The 25493-nt window shown below is 41.3% G+C and overlaps 1 protein-coding gene across 4 annotated transcripts in view; it reads left to right on the plus strand.

The window, feature by feature from the left end:
* ESR1 (estrogen receptor 1) overlaps window positions 1–25493 on the plus strand; it is a 393643-nt gene that overhangs the window by 347229 nt on the left and 20921 nt on the right. For all 4 annotated transcript variants that reach the window (XM_079939174.1, XM_079939176.1, XM_079939177.1 and 1 more), the window contains one exon: window positions 18539–18672. In XM_079939174.1, the coding sequence (XP_079795300.1) occupies window positions 18539–18672 (134 nt within the window). The remainder of the gene's footprint in view (window positions 1–18538; window positions 18673–25493) is intronic.

Below are 25493 nucleotides of genomic sequence, written 5' to 3' on the forward strand. Positions count from 1 at the left end.
CTGATCTCCCTGTGCTATGCGGCTGCTTCCCACTAGCTATCTATTTTATTTTTGGTAGACTGCATTTTGGTTGCATTTTCTTTCTGTACCACAAAACAGCATTTGGTGGTGCATTTTGGTTTTGTTTTTTTGTGCGTAAAAACTTTTGCAATTAGAATGGCCAGGTTAAGAAATGTGAATTTTATTTTCTTCCTGCTATAGAGACTGGAGGAAATACACCCCCTGTGAGTCTGATCTTTGAAAAACGCAAATCTTGGTCACTCTTAAGTTCTCCCCGGAATTCTCTTAATACTGCAATGGCCTCTCTTGGCCGAGTGCTGAAGATTGCCCTCCCGATCAAAGCCTGAGGGCCTCGTTTCTGTGGCTGCCTTGCCAGCCTCATCCAGGACCACTGTGCCAGTGATCACAGAGTTCCATATTTCCAAAGGCTGACCTTCTTTTAGTTTCTTAAACTCATCAAGTATTTTTTTTTCTTCTAAAACCTACATACACAGCTCTCTCCTTGGTTCACTCTTCCCAAGTCTTTTCCTATCTGATTCCTAGTTTTTAGGTTTCAGATTGTGTCACCTCCTCAAAAAGGCCTTCTCTGACACCCCCTTTTCCCCCGATCTAAGGTAGTCCTCTTGTTACTGTCTTTCGTAAGACCCTGTACTCTCCCTTCTTGGCACTGATTACAATTAATAGTTTTACTTATTTTATTGTTTTGTGTGTGTGTGTGTGTGTGTGTGTGTGTGTGTATTTAATGCCTGTCTACCTTACTAAATTTACGCTGCAGGAGGGCATTGTTTCGCTCATTGTTAAACCCTCAACACTTAATTTAGTGCCCAGAGCATAATAGATTCTCACTCAGTAAATATTCACTGAATGAATAAAGGAATGAATGAATAAAATTGATCTTTGAGTTCCTAGTGTCTAGCACTGAATCTGGCATATATAAGAGACTAAAACATAGTGTATAACTAAAATCAAGTTAATGAAGAAGTGAAGTGTTTATCATGCACAGAGAAACAATTATTGGTTTATCAAAAATAGAAACTTGCTCTCATACAGACCACTCTCTCTCTGTTCATTCATTTACCTTCATTCCAGTTAAGAGAATCTGCTCATCTAAGTACATGGGAGAAAAACTACTTAACTGCTTTGTGTAATTTCAACACATCCAAATGGAAAGTGAATAACCGGAGGCATTCTTCCTGATGTTTTCCATACTTGATGCAGGCATCTTAAATGATTGACCAACTCCCTTTCAACTGGATATTTGAATAGATGCAACCATTAGAGAATTTTCTTCTAGGGCCTTACTTTAGCTCTTAAACTGTATACACTGAACAAGCAAACTCAAGTGGATCGTTATCTATAGAAGTGCAGAATTCCTTCTCCCTTTGGCAAACGATTCAGACCCAGAAGTATGTTTTACACATTCTGACAGAAGCACCTATAACAGCCAGCTGTAACCTCCTTTCTTGCTACTTTAGCATCCTAAAGTATATGAAAAGACTACATGTTAAGGCATTTTCTGTTTATTAGAAAATATCTCTTGGCTTCAAAGCTCTTTTGACTATCAACCTACTGATGTGAGAAAAGTAAATAGCAACGAATTCCCTAGAGTCTTACTCCTAGGTGACAGGTGACTTAATAAAGATAATTGGATATTAGATGACTAAGTGTTTGAAGCTAATACACAGACCATCTTTCAGATAGGTCACTGTAATGCTTCCTGTGTAATTTTCATGACAACCATTTGCACCGATATGAACAAAAAGGGTCTGGATCCTTCTGGGTGAGTAATAGGCATATCAATTATCTGTACTCTGTTGCCAAGATGGGAGGTGGGCTCCCAGCAACTCTTGCAAGGCTGAAGTCCACCCTTAGAGACTGCAATGAAGAGAGAGGAGCGGGGGCTGGGAGTCCTCTTGGCCTTGTGTCAGGGCATGATTGCGGGGACATGAGTAGGGTCCTCATTCTGGAAGGATTGGATGTATGCCTAGATATGTGTTGATGGCCTGGCATCCTGTGGCAGCCATTCCAACACTTCAGTCATCAGTGAGTTAATGCCTCTCTGAAGGAGAATGACTTTTTCTTGAGCTGAACATATCCTGAGGTCACTGCCTGAAAGAAAGCCTCACTCCTTTCTGTGATTTCAATGAGCATGGACCTCCTTATGCCGAAAGAATCTTTTTGGCTTTTTCTCCATTTATTGGAAGTCCATTTACTGGGCACCAATGTTGATTGGCTTCTCTTGGTAGATTCCCTTATGTTTCAAAGGAAAACAATAGCAACAACGCTACGTATGGATTGAAGCTGAGAAAAGCAGAGTTGAAAACCTTCTTCCTACTGTCACACTTCCCTACTTCTTCAGCAAGGTCTGCTTGACTTGGAATGTGCCTTCTGAGGACTTTACATTTCCAAAATGCTCCTAAATCGCTCCATGCATTTATTCCTCCAACTCTCAATGAAGACAGCACTGGCTTTCAGTCTCATAGCAACTCTTCTCTAGATAATGGACCACAAGTTATTTCCACTTGAAATCCAGTTCTTCCAAATGAATCATACAACATGGTTTTTATCTCCATTTCCTCAGAATAACTCTAAGAAGATGGTCTTTTGGCCATATTCTTAAAATTTTCCCTATTGGTTTTCATTATATTCCAGTTTTCTCTACCTAAACACTATCCTTTCTAAGAGGAATGACGTTTTTACTAGTTATAATTATGTGTCCTTAGCTCATTTGCCTTGACATATAGCCTGTGATAGTTAAAGTACACTCACACATGAAGCACAGACTTTGACCCAAAGCCACGAAGTTTACATGTTCACAGGTGCACAGAGGGAAGGCTGAGCATGAGAGAGATATGTTCTCCTTTTAGTGAGTTCATTGAGCCCATTCTTGCAGAAACAAAAGAGCCCTGGGTAATTTTTCAAAACACTGAGACTTTTGGTCAACTCTAAAGCCAGTCACTTAATATCCTGCTTTGTTATAATGATAGGAAACTTGGTCTCAGTGTTCGTAAGGTTCTACATTTCAGTTATTTGGTTTCTTCTCTCTTTTAGTGGATGCCACCCCTGGGGATTGTACCACCAGTAGTATCTTAAATTGGAACCTCCCTCTCCAGGACTATAGCTTCTGTAGCCTCTACTTCCTCGCTCCTTTATTCCTACTGGACCTACTCTATATCTTTGACACTTAACTCCTCCTATTCTTTGATTACAGTTTTCTGATCTCGTTTTCCTCCTGGTTCATCCTAAGCCCTGTAATCAGTCACCTCTAAATCTCTCTCCCCTCGACTCTTCTCTCTGCCTAAAGAATCAGTCTTCATCCTCGGGCCACATCCACCGTCTACTTTCATCACTTCCATTCCCGGGCTACTCAATACTTTTTCTGAAGCTGGAATATCATCTTGGTCTGGTCCACAGATTTCTGTTTCTCTTCTTGGCGTCTCTAGCCTCCATTTGGACATCATTCTGTGCTTCTTGTCCGCCTCCTTCCTGGTTCCTCTTCGTCTCTCCCACTGCCCCTCTTGGGCAGCTTCATCTTCCTTTTAGGCTGGATTCCCCTGAGATGCTGTCTGTTTCTCTCCTTCTGCACTGAAACACTCTCTCTTGGCAGCTCCCAAAGCTGAATCTCCAGGTGCAAAGGTTTTCTGAGTTCCAGATCTCTAAGAGCTATTTGGATATCCCGCGGGCATCTCAAACTTCTCCTCCACAGAGCCTAGTATTTTTCCTTCTGCCACTAATTACAACTTTAATTATTCCTTTTTTCTACCCTTCCCTTTCCTTCCCTTCCCTTCCCTTCCCTCTCTTCTCATCTCTTTTCTTTTCACTATCTGTCTCCCAAAGAGATTGGTAGTTCCTTTTTTTTTTTTTTTTTTTTGCGGTGCGCGGGCCTCTCACTGTTGTGGCCTCTCCCGTTGCGGAGCACAGGCTCCGGACGCGCAGGCTCAGCGGCCATGGCTCACGGGCCCAGCCGCTCCGCGGCATGTGGGATCCTCCCGGATCGGGGCACGAACCCGTGACCCCTGCATCGGCAGGCGGACTCCCAACCACTGCGCCACCAGGGAAACCCTGGTAGTTCTTTTTGAAGCAGGCACATTCCTGTCTTGCTCATCATTACATTCTTTTCACCCAACATGGGCACATAGTTGGTGCTCAATACGTTTTTTTGAATATAGAACAATGTATACAGCAGGAGTAAAGCATGGCCCAGAGGCCAAATCGAGTCTGGTACTACTTTTGTAAATAAAGTTTTATTGAAACATAGTCATGCTCATTGGTTACATATTGTCTATGGCTGCTTTCACCACAAAATGTCAGAGTTGAGTAGATGCAACAGAAACTATTATTACTCTCAAAGCCTAAAATATTTACCCTCTGGTCTTATACAGAAAAAAAATTTGCTAATTACTGATGTAAAGGATAGTCTCAGAGGACAGAGGAAAAGTGTATAACCCAAGGGATGGAGAATGCTGGGCTGTCAAGGAAGGCCTGCTGGAAGAGGAAATATGTACCTGAACCTTGAAAGATGAGAAAGAGATATCCAAGAGCAGGATGCGGTGGGATAGAGGTGAAAACCTTAACAGGAGTGAGTGCTATGGATAATTTGCATCTGTTCACAAGTGTCGTGCAGCATAAATTATAAGGTAGGCAGTAAGAAATGGACTTGAGAAGACTGGGCAAGGGCCAGAAATCCAAGGGCATTCTTGAGTGTTGTCTGATCCCAGGCCCCCAACAACTTTTACGGTTTCCTCCCATGTCCTAAAGTCTCCAGCCTCAATCTACCTTCCCATATTTTCTGCAATAATATTACGTCCCATTTCCTAAGCAATTTGAGGTGATATTATTTCTAACACTAAAATTCTCAGAATTTCCCTGTTTGTTTGTTTTTTTGTGGTACGCGGGCCTCTCACTGTCGTGGCCTCTCCCGTTGCGGAGCACAGGCTCCGGACGTGCAGGCTCAGCGGCCATGGCTCACGGGCCCAGCTGCTCCGCGGCACGTGGGATCTTCCCGGACCGGGGCACGAACCTGTGTCCCCTGCATCGGCAGGCGGACTCTCAACCACTGCGCCACCAGGGAAGCCCAGAATTTCCCTGTTTTGACACTGTTTCTTCTCTTATTCTTGAGTTAGAAAAAGGCATTCCTGCTCCTATGATGATATTGAGTCTGTACTCATCTATAAAAATTCCATCTTTCTCTCCTTCCCTCCCTCTCTCAGTCCCTGCCTTTAGTTCATCCCATTGCTTGCCTTTTCCTTTTGACCTTCTAACCTTCAACATCTTGGTCCCTCCCAATCTGCCACTTCTCTTACCACTACTCCTTTTGACTGGTTCCACTCTGGCTCCGATGCCAGAGATGCTGTTGCTCCCCAATTTCCTCCCTCTCTCTGTCTCTCTGAACACTGAGTTACCTTGTAAATTGAGAAGGCTTACTGGCCTTTAAACGCAGAACACTTTTTAACTTCATCTCTTTAATATTTCATAGCCAGAAGCATTTGGCTTTTCCAAACTTGTAAGACTGTTTATCTTTGGGATTTCCCCATTCCTTTCAGTTTCTGCTTGAGAACCATTCAATTCTTGGCTTGCGTTCACTTCTTTTTTGTACAGGTAACCACACACCATCACTCTGACTCCTTCTGTCCACATCTCCAGGTGAGTGGTCTGCCTTCCAATTTCTTTCAGACCATGGTTTTACCAGATATTTTGCAATGTTGTAACAGGGCTCTCTAGCTTGCTATATCTGTTTCTTGTTACTTGGCCTTAAGGGGGTAAATATTTTTGATGTTAGTAGCCCACTCTCAGGACCAATTTCTTTATTGATCCACATAGGCTAACAACTTATTTATTTCTTATTCAACCTACCACTGTGGGTATATGCTCATTCAGGCACACAAGAGTTTAAGTAATTGGTTCAAGATCACATAATTGGTAAATAGTCGTATGAAGATTTGGGCCCAGGCAGTTGGATTCCAGAATCTTAACCCACTTTCCTCTCAAGTAATCAGCTTTGAGATACAACCATTCAAATTTTGCATCTTTCAAGGTATATCACTTCCAACTTGCCATCTTCAGCGTTTTGTCCCACACATCAGTGGGTTGTATATGTAAACCTCTTGATCATACAAAGAGTTATGGAGTCACAGCATATCAGAGCATGTGCTGAGAGATTTTGTAGCATCAAAGATACAGAAGCTCTTTAAATACAACTAAACCTGCCACTATTGATATTAAACAGCCTCTTAATTCTTAACGTTTTTTCTAACTCTATTGTAAATTTTTTCAGGACAGCTAAATTGAATGTCTTCTGTTGATCCCCTGGGGGTTTTCGGTTTCCATCTATCAATATCCATTTATACAAAGAGAGGCTAGGGGGTAATTTTACACTTTGTAAAATTATTTTTGAAGGTATACAAGCAGGTTTGATCTGCACACCCTCATTAGAGCTCTTTATTTCCCACGTGGAGCAATAGGTACCTAAGGGCTTCTGAAAAACAGGTGCTCGTTTCTAGAGAGGAGAAACTTCCATGAGCAAATGTTCTTTTCAAACCTGTTTCTTCTCCCATGACTTAAGTGCAGTTGGACTTCACTGGCAGAGGGTAAGGAGCAGAATGAGGTGGTTCTGAGGTGCTCTGAATGCCAGACTGACGTGATTGGTGGAATTCGTCACTGCAGGCTGACGTGTCTCACAGTGGGAGTCATGGGCTGGTCTGCTTGGTAAACTACTCCTGCTCTATGCCTGAAGCTGTGCTTCTTTTAAAAATAAATCTTGTTCTTCCAAGCCCCATGTGTCTCACAGCCTCAAGAGTACCTCATGGATTTAGACTAATCTTGTCTTATCATAGACAGGTTACCTCCCGATTCTTAACCATCACCCCATCTCTGAGGCATTGATTCATCGGGTCCCCTGAAATTGAGTTAAATGTGCTAGCCTGACTGGCTCCTTGAAGTTAGTGTAGGATATTTCGACAGGGCTTTGAAAATGAAGCCCTGACCCCAATGTGTAATGACCTCAGTGGACAGTAAAGGGTTCCTTTGTGTCGGGCAGGTGACAAGTGTCAGTTAACCTTCCAAGTCCACATAGATTTGTACCTGATCTTACGGTGACAAATCACCTGTCCACTAGCTCACATGGCAAGCATTTTCACCTGGTGGTAATGCCGGTGAGAGACCCTCACATACCACGTAATCAGTCATTTCCATGCAGGCAACATTCTAGTGATTTACTGAAAATATCATCAGGGCCATCAAAGTACACACTTTTAATTTATTACACAAATAATGGATTGGCTGAAGTATTTAGACCAAGTGAGTTTTTCCCATTGAAAGGTAGTGTGTTCATTCTTTTGGAGTCATCAGCGTAAAGTTCTTCCAGACTCTTAGAGCATTGCTTAGAAAATTGCAGCTTCACTGCAGTGAATATTCCCCCAAGAGCCCTCAAATTTGAGACCCCCACCAGCAAATATGAAGCTCTTCTGTTTGTACGGAAGGTAAGCCCCAGGGTCCTTCTATCATATTGTCTCAATGATTTATACATAACGTATGCTCCCTCCACGTCCTCTGAAGTAAAACACACACACACACACACACACACGCACACACACGCATAGCGAGAACTGAATTGAGACTTGTGGGTGTGTGCCATGGCTGAGGGCTCAGTCCTAATGTGTGCTGAAGTGTCAGCACTGTGCTGTGGCCAGATAATAATTGCTGCTTAGAAATAGCAGGATATCCAGTGAGAAGAGGCTGAGAAGAATACACTCTCTCTGGAAGAGTACAGAACAAGCTCCTCATGGGAAAATGTGGGAGACTATTGAAAGGGAATGAGAAGAGAATTGTTAAGACTCCACTTTCTCAGTTTCTGATCTGAACTTTTGCTCACAGCAGGTGAACACAGGCTCCCTCCCACACAGAGATGTCCTCCCCTGCCGGTGTGCAGTCTGTTAAGTAAACAAAGACTTTATACTGAGAAAGGAACATTTCACTATTTTGGCTGTGAGTTGTTACTTTTAAAGCTTTATCCTCCAAACATTTGCCCCTCTCCTTGTTTATTTTTTCACCAGAAAGAAAATGTGCCACTTAAAAAAATTCAACTACAGGACAAGAAAAGCTCACTTCTAGATTAAGGCCACTTCTAGTTTAAGGCTCACTAGGGCTTAAGGCCAACTCACCTTTTGGTGTGATCACCAGCTCATCCCCTCGAGGAGCCAATATAGCTTGCTTTCTTTTTTTTTTTCTTTAACATCTTTATTGGAGTATAATTGCTTTACAATGGTGTGTTAGTTTCCACTGTATAACAAAGTGTATCAGCTATATGTATACATATGTCCCCATATCCCCTCCCTCTTGCATCTCCCTCCCACCCTCCCTATCCCACCCCTCTAGGCGGACACAGAGCACCGAGCTAATATCCCTGTGCTATGTGGCTGCTTCCCACTAGCTATCTATTTTACGTTTGGTAGTGTATATATGTCCATGTCACTCTCTCTCTTCGTCCCAACTTAACCTTCCCACCCCCCATGTCGTCAAGTCCACTCTCTACATCTGCGTTTTTATTCCTGTCCTGCCCCTAGGTTCTTCAGAACCTTTTTTTTTTTTTTTAGATTCCATATATATGAGTTAGCATATGATATTTGTTTTTCTCTTTCTGACTTACTTCACTCTGTATGACAGACTCTAGGTCCATCCATCTCACTACAAATAACTCAATTTCTATTCCTTTTATGGATGAGTAATATTCCATTGTATATATGTGCTACATGTTCTTTATCAATTCATCTGTTGATGGACACTTAGGTTGCTTCCATGTCCTGGCTATTGTAAATAGTGCTGCAATGAACATTGTGGTTCATGACTTCTTTTGAATTATGTTTTTTTCAGGGTATATGCCCAGTAGTGGGATTGCTGGGTCATATGGTAGTTCTATTTTTAGTTTTTTAAGGAACCTCCATACTGTTCTCCATAGTGGCTGTATCAATTTACATTCCCACCAACAGTGCAAGAGGGTTCCTTTTCTCCACACCCTCTCCAGCATTTATTTTTTGTAGATTTTTAGATGATGGCCATTCTGACCAGTGTGAGGTGATACCTCATTGTAGTTTTGATTTGTATTTCTCTAATAATTAGTGATGTTGAGCATCCTATCATGTGTTTGTTGGCAATCTATATATCTCCTTTGGAGAAATTTCTATTTAGATCTTCTGTCCATTTTTGGATTGGGTTGTTTGTTTTTTTGATATTCAGCTGAATGAGCTGCTTCTATATTTTGGAAATTAATCCTTTGTCAGTTGCTTCATTTGCAAATATTTTATCCCATTCTGAAGGTTGTCTTTTCGTCTTATTTATGGTTTCCTTTGCTGTGCAAAAGCATTTAAGTTTCAGTAGGTCCCATTTGTTTATTTTTGTTTTTATTTCCATTTCACTAGGAGGTGGGTCAAAAAGGATCTTGCTGTGATGTATGTCATAGAGTGTTCTGCCTATGTTTTCCTCTAATAGTTTTATAGTGTCTGGCCTTACATTTAGGTCTTTAATCCATTTTGAATTTTGTGTGTGTGTGTGTATGGTATTAGGCACTGTTCTAATTTCATTATTTTCCATGTAGCTGTCCAGTTTTCCTAGCACCATTTATTGAAGAGGCTGTCCTTTCTCCATTGTATATTCTTGCCTCCTTTATCAAAGATAAGGTGACCATATTTACGTGGATTTATCTCGGGGTTCCTATCCTGTTCCATTGATCTGTATTTCTGTTTTTGTGCCAGTACCATACTGTCTTGATTACTGTAGCTTTGTAGTATTGTCTGAAGTCAGGGAGCCTGATTTCTCCACCTCCATTTTTTTTTCTCAAGATTGCTTTGGCTATTAGTGGTCTTTTGTGTTTCCATGCAAACTGTGAAATTTTTTGTTCTAGTTCTGTGAAAAATGCCATTGGTAGTTTGATAGGGATTGCACTGAATCTGTGGATTGCTTTGGGTAGTATAGTCATTTTCACAATGTAGATTCTTCCAATCCAAGAACATGGTATATTTCTCCATCTGTTTGTATCATCTTTAATTTTTTTCATCAGTGTCTTATAGTTTTCTGAACACAGGTCTTTTGTCTCCTTAGGTAGGTTTATTCCTAGGTATGTTATTCTTTTTGTTGCAATGGTACATGGGGGTGTTTCCTTAATTTCTCTTTCAAATTTTTCATCATTAGTGTATCGGAATGCAAAAGATTTCTGTGCATTAATTTTGTATCTTGCTACTTTACCCGATTCACTGATTAGCTCTAGTAGTTTTCTGGTAGCATCTTTAGGATTCTCTATGTATAGTATCATGTCATCTGCAAACAGTGACAGCTTTACTTCTTCTTTTCTGATTTGTATTCCTTTTATTTCTGTTTCTTCTCTGATTGCTATGGCTAAAACCTCCAAAACTATGTTGAATAATAGTGGTGAGAGTGGGCATCCTTGTCTTGTTCCTGATTTTAGAGGAAATGGTTTCAGTTTTTCACCATATGAGAATGATGTTGGCTGTGGGCTTGTCATATATGGCCTTTATTATGTTGAGGTAAGTTCCCTCTATGCCTACTTTCTGGAGAGTTTTTATGATAAATAGGTGTTGAATTTTGTCAAAAGCTTTTTCTGCATCTACTGAGATTATCAAATGGTTTTTATCCTTCTGTTTGTTAATATGGTGTATCACATTGATTGATTTGCCTATATCGAAGAATCCTTGCATTCCTGGGATAAACCCCACTTGATCATGGTGTATGATCCTTTTAATGTGCTGTTGGATTCTGTTTGCTAGTATTTTGTTGAGGATTTTTGCATCTATGTTCATCAGTGATACTGGCCTGTAGTTTTCTTTTTTTTGTGACATCTTTGTCTGGTTTTGGTATCAGGGTGATGGTGGCCTCATAGAATGAATTTGGGAGTTTTCCTCCCTCTGCTATATTTTGGAAGAGTTTGAGAAGGATGGGTATTAGCTCTTCTCTAAATGTTTGGTAGAATTTGCCTGTGAATCCATCTGGTCCTGGGCTTCTGTTTGTTGGAAGATTTTTAATCACAGTTTCAATTTCAGTCCTTGTGATTGGTCTGTTTATGTTTTCTGTTTCTTCCTGGTTCAGTCTCTGAAGGTTGTGCTTTTCTAAGAATTTGTCCATTCCTTCAGGTTGTCCATTCTATTGGCATAGAGTTGCTTGTATTAATCCCTCACAATTCTTTGTATTTCTGCAGGGTCAGTTGTTACTTCTCCTTTTTCATTTCTATTTCTGTTGATTTGAGTCTTCCCCGTTTTTTGCTTGATGAGGCTGCCTAGTGGTTTATCAATTTTGTTTGTCTTCTCAAAGAACCAGCTTTTACTTTTGTTAATTTTTGCTTTTGTTTCCTTCATTTCTTTTTCATTTATTTCTGATCTGATTTCTTTCCTTCTGCTAACTTTAGGTTTTTTTGTTCTTCTTTTTCTAACTGCTTTAGGTGTAAGGTTACGTTGTTTATTTGAGATTTTTCTTGTTTCTGGAGGTAGGCTTGTATTGCTATAAACTTCCCTCTTAGAACTGCTTTTGCTGCATCCCATAGGTTTTGGGTCATCGTGTTTTCATCGTCATTTGTTTCTAAGCATTTTTTGATTTCCTCTGATTTCTTCAGTGATCTCTTCGTTATTTAGCAGTGTATTGTTTAGCCTCCATGTGTTTGTAGTTTTTACAGTTTTTTTCCTGTAATTGATATCTAGTCTCATAGCATTGTGGTCGGAAAAGATACTTGATACAATTTCAATGTTCATAAATTTACCAAGGCTTGATTTGTGACCCAAGGTATGATCTATCCTGGAGAATGTTCCATGAGCACTTGAGAAGAAAGTGTATTCTGTTGTTTTTGGATGGAATGTCCTATAAATATCACATAAGTCCATCTTGTTTAATGTGTCATTTAAAGCTTATGTTTCCTTATTTATTTTCATTTTGGATGATCAGTCCATTGGTGAAAGTGGGGTGTTAAAGTCACCTACTATTATTGTGTTAAACTGTCGATTTCCCCTTTTATGGCTGTTAGCATTTGCCTTATGTATTGAGGTGCTCCTATGTTGGGTGCATAAATATTTACAATTGTTATATCTTCTTCTTGGATTGATCCCTTGATCATTATGTAGTGTCCTTCTTTGCCTCTTGTAATAGGCTTTATTTTAAAGCCCATTTTGTCTGATATGAGAATTGCTACTCCAGCTTTCTTTTGATTTCAATTTGCATGGAATATCTTTTTCCATCCCCTCACTTTCAGTCTGTATGTGTCCCTAGATCTGAAGTTGGTCTTTGTAGACAGCATATATATATGGGTCTTTTTCTTGTATCTCTTCAGCCAGTCTGTGTCTTTTGGTGGGAGCATTTAATCCATTTACATTTAAGGTAATTATCAATATGTATGTTCCTATTACTGTTTTCTTACTTTTGGGGGGTTTGTTATTGTCAGTCTTTTCCTTATCTTGTGTTTCCTGCCTAGAGAAGTTCCTTTAGCATTTGTTGTAAAGCTGGTTTGGTGGTGCTGAATTCTCTTAACTTTTGCTTGTCTATAAAGGTTTTAATTTCTCCATCGAATCTGAATGAGATCCTTGCTGGGTGGAGAATATTGGTTGTAGGTTTTTCCCTTTCATCACTTTAAATATGTCCTCCCACTCCCTCTGGCTTGCAGAGCTTCTGCCAAAAGATCAGCTGTTAACCTTATGGGGATTCCTTTGTATTATATTTGTTGCTTTTCCCTTGCTGCTTTTAACATTTTTTCTTTGTATTTAATTTTTGATAGTTTGATTAATATGTCTTGGCATGTTTCTCCTTGGATTTATCCTATATGGGACTCTCTGTGCTTCCTGGACTTGACTGACTATTTCTTTCCCATGTTAGGGAAGTTTTCAACTATAATCTCTTCAAATATTTTCTCAGACCCTTTTTTTACTCTTTTTCTTCTGGGACCCTTATAATTCGAATGTTGGTGCATTTAGTGTTGTCCCAGAGGTCTCTTAGACTGTCTTCAATTCTTTTCATTCTTTTTTCTTTATTCTGCTCTGTGGTAGTTATTTCCACTATTTTACCTTCCAGGTCACTTATCCGTTCTTCTGCCTCAGTTATTCTGCTATTGATTCCTTCTAGAGAATTTTTAATTTCATTTATTGTGTTGTTCATCATTGTTTGTTCGCTCTTTAGTTCTTCCAGGTCCTTGTTAAACATTTCTTATATTCTCTCCATTCTATTTCCAAGATTTTGCATCATCTTTACTATCATTACTCTGAATTCTCTTTCAGGTAGACTGCCTATTTCCTCTTCATTAGTTTGTTCTGGTCCGTTTTTAACTTGCTCCTTCATCTGCTACATATTTCTCTGTCTTTTCATTTTGTTTAACTTACTGTGTTTGGGGTCTCCTTTTCACAGGCTGCAGGTTTGTAGTTCCTGTTATTTTTGGTGTCTGTCCCCAGTAGGTAAGGTTGGTTCAGTGGCTTGTGTAGGCTTCCTGGTGGAGGGGACTGGTGCCTGTGTTCTGGTGGGCAGGGCTGCATCCGGTGGTGTGTTTTGGGGTGTCTGTGAACTTAGTATGATTTTAGACAGCCTCTCTGCTAATGGGTGGTGTTGTGTTCCTGTCTTGCTAGTTGTTTTTTATGGGGCATCCAGCACTGGAGCTTGCTGGCCGTTGGTTGGAGCTGGGTCTTAGCATTGAGATGGAGATATCTGGTAGAGCTCTCGACAATTGATATTACATGGGGCCAGGAGGTCTCTGGTGGTCCAATGTCCTGAACTTAGCTCTCCCACCTCAGAGGCTCAGGCCTGACACCAGGCCGTAGCACCAAGACCCTGTCAGCCACACAGCTCAGAAGAAATGGGAGAAAAAAAGAAAGAAAATAAAAATGAAATGAAATTATTAAAATAAAAAAAATTATTAAAATAAAAAAATAATTAAAAAAAAAGAAGAGAGCAACCAAATCAATAAACATATCCACCAGTGATAACAAGTGCTAAAAACTACTAAGATAAACATAAAAATCAGAAAGAAGTCAGTTGCAGACAGAAAACCCCAAGTCTACAGCTCCTCCCAAAGTCCACCGCCTCAATTTTGCGTTTATTCATTGTCTATTCAGGTATTCCACAGATGCAGGGTACATCAACTTGATTGTGGGGATGTAATCTGCTGCTTCTGAGGCTGCCAGGAGAGATTTCCCTTTCTCTTCTTTGTTTGCACAGCTCCTGGGGTTCAGCTTTGGATTTGGCCCCGCCTCTGCGTGTAGTGTTCCCCGCCCACACAGGAGAGGGTTAAAGCAGTGGCTGATTAGGGGGCTCTGGCTCACTCATGCCTGGGGGAAGGAGGGGTACAGTAGTTATAATTGGAATGCAGGATGAGCCTGCAGTGGCAGACGCCGGTGTGACGTTTCAACAGCCTGAAGCGCGCTGTGTGTTCTCCCAGGGAAGTTGTCCCTGGATCACGGGACCCTGTCAGTTGCAGGCTGCACGGGCTCCCCGTGGGGGAGGGGTGTGGATAGTGACCTGTGCTTGCACACAGGATTCTTGGTGGCTGCATCAGCAGCGTTAGTGTTTCGTCCCTGTCTCTGGTGTCTGTGCTGATAGCCACAGCTCACAGCCGTCTCTGGAGCTCGTTTAGGCAGTGCTCTGCCTTCTGTGGGCAGACAGGGAAGGAATCCCCTCTCCTTGCGCACCCTGAAACAATGGTCTCTTGCCTCTTAGGCAGTTCCAGACATTTCCCGGACTCCCTCCCGGCTAGCTGTGGTGCAATAGCCCCCTTCAGTCTGTGTTCTCGCAGCCAACCCCAGTCCTCTCCCTGGGATCTGACCTCCGAAGCCCGAGCCTCAGCTCCCAGCCCCCACCCACCCCAGCGGGTGAGCAGACAAGCCTCTCAGGCTGGTGAGTGCCAGTCGGCCCTGATCCTCTGTGCGGAAATCTCTTCGCTTTGCCCTCTGCACACCTGTTGCTGTGGTCTCTTCTGTGGCTCCGAAGCTTCCCTCCCTCCCGCCCGCAGTCTCCACCAGTGAAGGGGCTCCCTAGTGTGTGGAAACTTTTCCTCCTTCACAGCTCCCTCCCAGAGATGCAGGTCCTGTCCCTATTCCTTTGTCTCTGTTTTTTCTTTTTTCTTTTGCCTTACCCAGGCACATGGGGATTTTCTTGCCTTTTGGGAAGTCTGAGGTCTTCTACCAGCGTTCAGTAGGTGTTCTGTAGGAGTTGTTCCACATGTAGATATATTTTTGATGTATTTGTGGGGAGGAAGGTGATCTCCACGTCTTACTCCTCCGCCATCTTGAAGGTCCGCCTTGCCAATATAGCTTTTAAAGATTCCTCTCTGCTTATGTCAAGCTCTCATGCACCTGGACTTCCACAAAGCAAAATGCACTGTGGCAATTGTTTTCTGGATACTTCAGGTAAAAAGGCCAACCTCTACCCAGATACCTATGGATCTACCTATTTATCAATACGTCTGTAGCTAAGACTTAAATATGGCCCCTACGGTGTGCTACATGCCATTCTAAGCATCTTACATAAAAACTCTTTTTAGCTTTATCGGAGAATTCTATGACAATTGCTTCAATATTGATCTGGGGTAAATCTGGGGAGACTGACATTAGATATAAGACTCTTTCTATACCTCTTCTGGGGAATGTATCCTGTTGTATTGCACTCATCTTTTTCTTGTCTGTTTGCCCCTGTTCTGGATCTCTTTATTTATTTAAAATTTTTATTGAAGTATAGTTGATATACAATGTTGTGTTAGTTTCTGGTATATAGCAAAGTTATTCAGTTATATATATATGTATTTTATTTATATATACATACGTACACATATATATATATTCTTTTTCAGGTTCTTTTGCATTATAGTTTATCACAAGATATTGAATATAGTTCCCTGTGCTATATAGTAGGATCTTGTTGTTTATCTATTTTATGTAGAGTAGTGTGTATCTGCTAATTCCAAACTCCTAATTTATCTCACCCCTTCCACCCATCCTGATCTCTTCATTAACAAGGGCCGTGGCTTTCTTCTCTGTCCCCTAATGTTAGCACAAAGCCTGATATATAAGGGGCCCTCAATAAGTCTCTTTGAATGAATTAAAGTAGAGCAAGAAAGGAAGACAAAGAAAATCGTATTGTTGGAATACTTGCATTTGGTTGGTAGGCAGTGTGGTTTGACTTAACAAGTCTGAGTCCTAATTTCCTCATTTGGAAAATAGGGAAAATAATACTAACCATTAAGGGCAGTTGTAAGAAGTAAATGAATTTATCAAAAGTGCCTAGCATATATATATATATATATATATATATATATATATATATATATATATTTTTTTTTTTTTTTTTTTTTGCGGTACGCGGGCCTCTCACCGCCGTGGCCTCTCCCGCCGTGGAGCACAGGCTCTGGACACGCAGGCCCAGCGGCCACGGCCCACAGGCCCAGCCGCCCCACGGCACGCGGGACCCTCCTGGACCGGGGCATGAACCCGCGCCCCCTGCATCGGCAGGCAGACTCCCAACCACTGCGCCACCAGGGAAGCCCCACCTAGCATATTTTAAGTCACTGTGAAAAAAGATGGCTTATTCCATAAATGGTGTTAAGAAAACTAAGTAGCTGCCTGGAAAAATACGAAGCTGAATCCCTGTCTCGCATCTTACACCAAAGGAAATCTCAAATGATGATTGCACAACTCTATAAATATACTAAAATCCATTGAATTGTACACTTTAAATGGGTGAATGATATGATATGATATTATATCTCAATAAAGTGGTTATAAAAATAAATCCCAGAAGATCAAAGATTTAAGTGTAAAGACATGGAACTGTATTAGAAGGAAACATAAGGTAGTTTTTAATATGTTACTGGAAGGGAGAATGACCTTTTCAAGCAAGACATACTGTTCTAAAGCCATAAATGAAAGTTTGATAAATTTGATTATTTAATAATTGAATATTTTGCAGAAGAAAATACTAGAAACAAAATCAAAAGAAAAATATGACACATAGTGAGAAAATAATTAAAAGCACATAGAACAAAAGGCTAATTACTGTAATATATAAAGAGCTCTTAAGAATCAATGTGAAAATGACCAAAAATATGGGCAAAGTACAAAAGCAGGCAGCTCAGAGGAAGAGCTTATACCAATATATTCTCCAACCAACAGCCTAATGGTACAAGCTCTTTAGAAGCAATATTTGAACTATTTGTCCAAATTAAGAATACATAAGTCCTCCAATCTAGCAATTTGGCTTCTAGGAATTTATTCTATAGCTATTTATACATGTGTCTAGACATAAACATAAGTATAGTCATTGTATGAAATGTTTGTAACAGCACAATACTCGAAATCAAACTAAATATCAACCAACAAAGAAGTAGTTAGAGAAATAATAGCATTTTGTTTACTGAAAAATTATGCAGCTCTTAAAAACCGTTGATGAAGAACCCCGAAATATATCAATTAAAAACAAAACAAGGTGCTGGACAATGTGTTTACTGTTCATGTTTTAAATTTTTATATATTGCACAAACATATGTTTGCATACGCATAAAATATTCTAGCTTCTTTCTAGCCCCCCAAACCCATCATGCCCAAAATTCAGCTCATGAATAACAAGATGAATGAATTCCTTTCACATGTATCATCTACCTCTGCATTTAATTTTTGCACCAACCCTACGGAGAAGATACTAATACTTTCTTTTGAAAATATTACATGTTTTGAACCTTTGAGTTTGCTTATTCAGTAGTTGCAACTATTAATGCTAAATCCTTGATGCCAAAGCTCTGTTGTACAGGAAAAAAGCCTAAACTTCTTATATAATGATGTAGGACATCCTTCATCAACCGACATTGTCCTTCTTTCCCAGATTACTCTCCTATCTCCTTCTGCTTATAGCACACTGCTCCAAGTTCTTTCACACTGTTCCTCCTTTCCATGTTTAGGGCCTCTTCCAATGATGCTTTCACACCTCAGCTCAATGAAATCCTATTTACATTTTCTTAAAATGTCAGCTCAAATGCCACCCACTCGGCAAATCTTTACCTGTCATCCTAGGCAACACCAATGGTTCCAGCACAACTACAGCTCATAGTTTTCATAGTTTGTCCTGTATTTCAAAAGCATTTTATATGTCTATTAAAACTGATTATATTATTTCATGTCGTGAGCATATTGAGATTAGAGGCCCTATTTTTATTCTCATTACTACCACAACGTCTAGAATATAGTAGCAGTTTGATAAATATTTATTAGAAAAATTATTTATCTGAATTCGAATCATTTTTAATTACCCATAGGTTGAAGAACTTCATATTCAGCATGACAGATTTGGGGATTGAATAATACATCTCTTCTAAGAATTTGAAATGAAAATGTTTTATTGATGGAAAATCTTTCTTCATCTTGCCTTCTAGAATTCAAATGAATGTTCATGCTCTATGAAGAGAATGGGCTGTGGGTTTTTGTTACAGATTTGGAGCCAGTAAATTTTTATGAATGTGAACCTTATCATGTCTTCTGGAAGCTTTCCCGTTCTTTAATTCCTTTTTCCTGTGTTTTCATAGGAACCAGGGAAAATGTGTTGAGGGCATGGTGGAGATCTTTGACATGTTGCTGGCTACGTCGTCTCGGTTCCGTATGATGAATCTCCAGGGAGAGGAGTTTGTGTGCCTCAAATCCATCATTTTGCTTAATTCTGGTGAGTGGATAACATGGGAAGATTTAATGCTGGTTACGGGAAGAAATATTTATTTGTACTTTCAACCAGGTACAAGCTACCTACTACAAAGACATAATCACAAATTGATAGAAACAATTAACACATTTAAAATTAAAAAATAAATAAAATAAAATGCCTATCTTCTTTTTAAATTACTTATGGAGGTGAAACCATGCTGGTCAAAAATGATGAATGAAAATCAAAAATCGAACATTGAATCCAATGGCCTTTCTGTTGAAATACTTTTATCCTCTCACAGATATTGGGGATGTTTTTATTAAAGTGGTACATGTATGTGGACATAAGTCTGTTGTTAGTTGTATATGTCAGAAAGTAAGTAGAGCGAGTGACCCTGTTAGGATAGTGTGACCAATTCTAAGTTCCAGATCATAAGCAAAGAGGCTTATTTGAGACAGACCATGTTTCTGGTCAAAATTGATTAGCTGAAATATATAATTGGCTCAGAGATAGAAAAACCTAGTTCTAAAACTGAGGAACGTGGAGTTCGGTACATTGGTCCAGCTGGAAGAGTGGTTTTCATTTGATCCATGGTGTCTAATTCAACTGTCCCCTCCTATGTATTCATTTGAGAAAGCTTAGCTGAGAGTGGCATCTGTTTTTTCTTTGGTGGTGAGGTTGGCTGTTGCATAATGAGTCACTCCAGGTCACCCAGATGGAAACTATGGCTCAGCCTGAATCAGCACCCTGACTCGTCCCAGACTCCTCGGTAGTTGAGTCTAAGCACTAGATCCCCAGTCTGCACCACCTGAAGCTTAACAATGGGGTGCCACCTGCACCTAGATGCCCTTAATCTGGACCTTAGTCCCCCAGCCTCAGGCCTACCTCATGCCGGAGACCTCATTCTCACATACAAATCACAACCGTTTGGAAGCCCTGGACCCGATTTTAGATTTAGTTTCTTACATCGTTCGATACGGTCTCAAAGTTCCCAGTAGCTGAACTACAGTTTGTGTTGATCCCATATGGAAAGCGTCGGCACTCCCTTGTGTTTTGAGATGTTTTGTTTCTTCCTGTTGAATGCCAATCCCTTCCCATATCCCCTAACAATTTTCCACTTCTCTTCCCCACCAATGCTAGTAACCTATATTGCTTAATGGTTGTCATAGTAATCATTCTCACTTAACTGATAAAGGGAAATCTGTACTATTACACTAGGCAGGGACTGAATTACAGAATGAAGTTGCATGAAAAATAATGTGGTCTCTACTAAGGAAGTGATTACCACTCCATTCAAGTTTCAGGTTCCACTCAACGTGTATTGTGCTTTTCATTTGAGTCATTTGTCCTGTATGTTGAAGGGTCCAGATCCCATAATGGCTCTTTATTGGATGAGAGTTCTGGGAGCAGTGCCACTCGGCTGCACAGTGCCAGGTCCTGAACCTGCTCCTTCCTCGTTGGAGGGCTGGCACACACCGACGTCTCTCGTGTGGGCAATCTGTTAATTTCAGGGAAGGCAGGCCTGTCAAGTGCTGGGACTTTCTTCCTACCTTTACCAGGAAATAATACCCGGACAGGAAGTGAAATTAGCTGGAGTTATAAAATCAACAAAAGGAGCTGCTCTGATCTTGGTAATCAAAACTATATCCTTCAGATCTGCAGAGTTTTTTCCTTCATTACTGGTCTGTTCCTATAGGAGGGTGTTTTTTTTCATATTATGTAATAAAAAAGGCAGGACTTTTGCCATCAAAATATTGGATTTATAGACCTAAGTATTTTAAATCCCAGAGGAAAAACTTTAAGCCCTCACAAGAAAGTATTTATTAAAGACTGACACCAGCATCTCCAAACAGTATTTCCCACCGCAGGATTTGGACCTCCACCTGCTACCCCCTGACACCAGTTAAACTTTCCTGCTCTATCCTTGTTCTTTTACCCCTTTCTCAGGATCTTCTGTGAGCTCCCTTGCGCCGGGAGGGTTGGAACGCTATTTTGGAAATACGAGGCACTGTTTTACTGACAGAGTTTATAGTTGTCTTTTTCATGAGATACCAGCAGCTCATCTTTTCTTGTAAGGACGGCACTGTTGGCTCACGCGCTGTAGCAAAACAGAAGCCGTCTCTCCACTTGGGAAAAGTGGAATCGCTCTTTCCACTCCAAAAGTGAGCTCTGTTTTGGAAAAGCGGATCTGCCGCTGAGCACAGCTCCTGGTGTCTCATATTGTTCCTGAAAAACAGAATAAAAAAAAACATGACTCCTAAACACAGTGGTGTGGAGCTCAGGGCCTTTTTCAGAGTCAAAAAGTGATCAGTCATATGAGGGTCACCACGACGATCAACAGGTTTTTCCCGCAACTGGAGGTATGGACTTTTCTAAAAATCCAACCAATTCCTTGCTCTGATCAGGGGCAGCTCTTCACCTGTCATGAGACAAAATACAAAGTGACTCTAATTCCTGGAATCTCTGACGGAAGCCAAGCTAGAAATGATTCAGGAAACCTTCACTAGAAGATGCTTTTCTGGTCCCTGGGAAACAAGACCTCAGTGTATGGAGGAACCCTGGGTTTTGGGCTGAGCCCCTGTCGACAAAGTCTGAGAAGAGTGTGTTTACATTGGCATTGACTTTGGGGTCGAGACACAAGGGGAGTTGAAAGGTTGTTATGAGGACCTGTTAGGAATGTCTTTCTGGAAGCCTTGAGAAGGTCTCCCAAATACCAACATTTCCAGGGGAAGCCCTCTTCACAGCTGTTTGCGAGGGGGAGGGATTCATCATTTCTGAGACAGAATAATTTATTAGTTTGCTTGCAAAAGCTTCTAATATCCACAGGACAAACACTGTTTGTTTTTATTCTCCCCACCAAAGGACAGAGGCGTTGCTAGTTAATCCAAAGACGCCCTAGCCAAATCAATGCTAGTGTCAAGGCATTCTGAGAACTAGCTGGACGGGGCTCAAGGTAGGGCAAATGCGAACAGAGCAGGTGAACTCAGGGCAAAAGGCTGGGAGGCAGCAGCAGTGGGAGAGGAGGAGGGAGCTGGAGCTACAGAGGGGGACCGGGAGGGAGGTTCTGTGCCCGGTTACTGTATTCCTGCTACCCAGCATGACTTCAGTTCTTCTTTGTAACTCCAATATTTCAAATTCTTCAGGTCCGGTTCAGACCTCACCTCATTCAGGAAATCTTGCTACAACCCAAGTCCATAATGAGATTTTCTTCTCCAGACTATTTTAGTTCTTAGAGCCAGTACCTCACAATCTAGCATTTGGACAGTTGGTGCACTGATTTCAATAATTGATGCAATAATTTCATTAATTTATTCAATAACTCATCAGTTATGGAATTCCCACCATGAAATGTAAGCCAAATATATGAAAGTGAATGACATCATTCTTTGGTTTTTCAGTGTTTTATTTTAGCCTGGATGGGTTCTTTATGCGTGTATGTCCTAATTTCCCTATAAACTATTAATTTTTTTTATTCCTCACAGCCTGTGAACTGCCAACAAGTATTAGACCCTTCAGTCATTTAATAGACGCGTATTTGCTGGACATGACCAAAAGCACCTAGAAAGTCCCCATCTTTCCCATGCTGTTCCCACCATGATGAAACATATCATCTTTTTCAGTGTACTATAGATCTAGATAATGTCAGACTATTAATGGGAAAAAAATAATGCCCATCTCCTTGGGTTATTGTGAGATCAAGGGGAAACTGTGTATAAAGTGTCTAATGCAGTTCCTGGAACATAGTAGGTCCTCAATCAGTGACAACTGTCATCATCACTCATGAGAATCTCTGGCTTAAACGGAGTCAGTTCATGCCTTTTTTTCAATAAAATTAAGTGCTTTTAGTTTAAAGGCCTGCCTTCCGCTAGGCTTAAAAAAGTATGCAAGGACAGGAGGGTGATAATAACAATGGAGATTGTAACTCTTCTCCTGAGGCTTTGTTAATTGTGCTATTTAATTTTATTTAGAGAAACTTTAGAGCAAGATTATCTCATGGATAGTAATTGATTGTTATTTGAACCTTAATTTTGACGGACCTTAATGAAAACTCTGTGGTGTCCCCATTCACCATCAGTTGACTCTGCTTCTTCTCATCCTCTTTCCCCATCTGTGTGGTCCTCATAAAGCCTTCAGAATCCACCCTCATTCAGAACACCACCCATTTAGGAAGTGTTTTCCAAGACTCGGAAAAATTCATGAGTCAAAGCTTAATACGTATAAATCTACCGTCTCTAATGAACGTTGGGTTTGGCCTTCAAGATCGATTTAATAATTATTTCTCCCCATTTTCTGAACATCTTTCTGACCACAATGCTTTATATGCCTCAGTAATTCTGAAGAGCCTCACGTACTTCACTCCCAGGTAACTTTATCCAACTGGCTCCCTGGAGAGCCTGTCAGACCCCTGACTGCAGCTCCTCTGCCCTCTGTGTTACAGTGCATCTTCTTTTCTCTCCTTATCCACAAACTAATTCCAATTACTCCAACTCTTTGCCCGCTGGATCCCGGTGTTACCATTGGCAGGCATGTTTGTTACTCCTGGAAAGTCTTCTGCTGTAAAAATGTTGTACCCTTGATTACCTGTTCATCCAAAGCTGATCTTCAGACAGCATGTCTCTTTCAATTGATGGAGTATTAAAGAAGAATAAGGAGCCAAAACCACTGGGGCTAAAAACCCGAGGTGGAAAGTTAAAGGAAAGTAAAATGCCAGGAAGGAAGAATTATGACAACATCTCTAACGTGTGTATCCCCGTGTTCATTTAAAGAAAAAAGGATATGGAATATGCCACGGGTGCATATACATTAAATGTAAACATAAACATGGTACCAGCTCTTGTCTGTCACCTAGTTCTGCTTTGTTAATAACGGCATATCTTGTCATCTTGATGTCTTGATGAAACATCTGAGGCTGAAGCTGGTGACATCCATTTGCTTTGTATATGTTCACCAGAGGCTGCAATCTCGTCAGAGAGGCATTTGTAATCGTGATTAATTATAACAGGCTCCCATCACAAAGACTGTTTCCTCTCTCGGAGCTGAATTCTTTGCTTTCTCTCTGCTAATTATTAGACAATTATTCACTGCATTGGTATTTTTTTTTTTTTTTTTTTTTTTTTTTTTGCGGTACGCGGGCCTCTCACTGTTGCGGCCCCTGCCGTTGCGGAGCACAGGCTCCGGACGCGCAGGCTCAGCGGCCATGGCTCACGGGCCCAGCCGCTCCGCGGCACGTGGGATCTTCCCACACCGGGGCACGAACCCGTGTCCCCTGCATCGGCAGGCGGACTCTCAACCACTGCGCCACCAGGGATGCCCGGATATTTTTAAGTGTAGAAGTTAGACAATGATTCAGCGTCCCTATATTTAGATGAAAAAACATTTTAAAAACATACTGTAGATATGTTGACTGCAAACATTAAGGATCATTCATTCTTAACAGTTGAAGGTTCCTGATGGGAACAAGCCTTGGAATCTCAGACAGACACATTGTCAGGTTTGCCCATTGCTGTCACAGTGGAGAAGATTTGATTGTATTCTCTCTTGGGTTCTTTATAATGCCAAGCTTCCTCTCCAGGGAGCCTCTGCTTGTTGTGGTAACTTTGAGATAAACGGCACTTGATAGTTGTCTCCTCACTGGCTGATGGGTTCTGGAGGCAGTCGACAGCTCTTGGAGTCTTTCCTTGCTCCCGCCTAAGGGTGTGGCCTGAAGCCTCTCGGCCTCCGTTAATTTCTTGAACAGTGGGCGCAGCGTGGACTTTGTCTTAGAGAGCCCAGGCATTCAAGAGAAGCAGCTCGGGCACTTCCTTAGGCGGTGTTGGATGCCCTTTGCTAAGCCACTTCCCTGAGCCTCATGTGTAAAATGGAAATGATGATACCTAACACACAGAATCGTTGTGACTATTGAAACCATGACCACCTACTGCCTGGCGCGTAATATGTGCACAAAAATGTCAGTCTGCAGACTCTCCAAATACAAAAGCCCTGGCACGTTTTTCTTAGCAGATGATACATAACCTCCTGCCTGGGAATTCTGAAGTGGGATTTCACGCAGGTCATTTGGGGTTAAAAAAAACTGCATTCTCACAGCAAAGATGTCCTTCTTGTGCGTGGAATAGTCCCAGGCCCCAGAAGGGGTGGATTGGGTCCTGCGTCTTCTTGCAGAGACTTCTTGGAACTTCTAAGGAACTGGGGGAACCAGCTAATTGCCTGTAACGTGGGGAAGGCTTGGGGGTCTTAACTCTTTGGACGGGGCAAAGGCAGGAGCCATTGGGAGACTGGAAATCCTTCCGATGATCCTGATACTAGGAGCAGTTATCCATTCATATTCAAGAACCTCAGAGGGAGGAGCAGCTGCCCATCCTTTTATGCTCCAAGGAGCATGGACAAAGGGGGAAGCTGTCTCCTAGGTCCTTGATTCAACCACCACTTTCAGCCACATTCTCTAGGGCCCAGAAATTACCTGTCTGTATTCTTAAGTTTGAATAATATACGGGACCGTTAAAAAAAAAGAAAAATGCCCCAGACTACCCCACTGCTGATTTAAAATGCTCTTTGGGGCTTCCCTGGTGGCGCAGTGGTTGAGCGTCCGCCTGCCGATGCAGGGGACACGGGTTTGTGCCCTGGTCCAGGAAGATCCCGCATGCCGCGGAGCGGCTGGGCCCGTGAGCCATGGCCGCTGAGCCTGTGCGTCCAGAGCCTGTGCTCCGCAACGGGAGAGGCCACAACAGTGAGAGACCCGCGTACCGCAAAAACAAACAAAAAAAAGCTCTTTGTATGTTGCTTAAATATGAATAATCACATTATGTAAATGAATGAGTGTAAACTCCATGTTCATAGCTCTTATA

This window comes from Stenella coeruleoalba (genome assembly GCF_951394435.1).
Source record: "Stenella coeruleoalba genome assembly, chromosome: 12".
In the NCBI taxonomy this organism is placed as follows: Eukaryota; Metazoa; Chordata; class Mammalia; order Artiodactyla; family Delphinidae; genus Stenella; species Stenella coeruleoalba.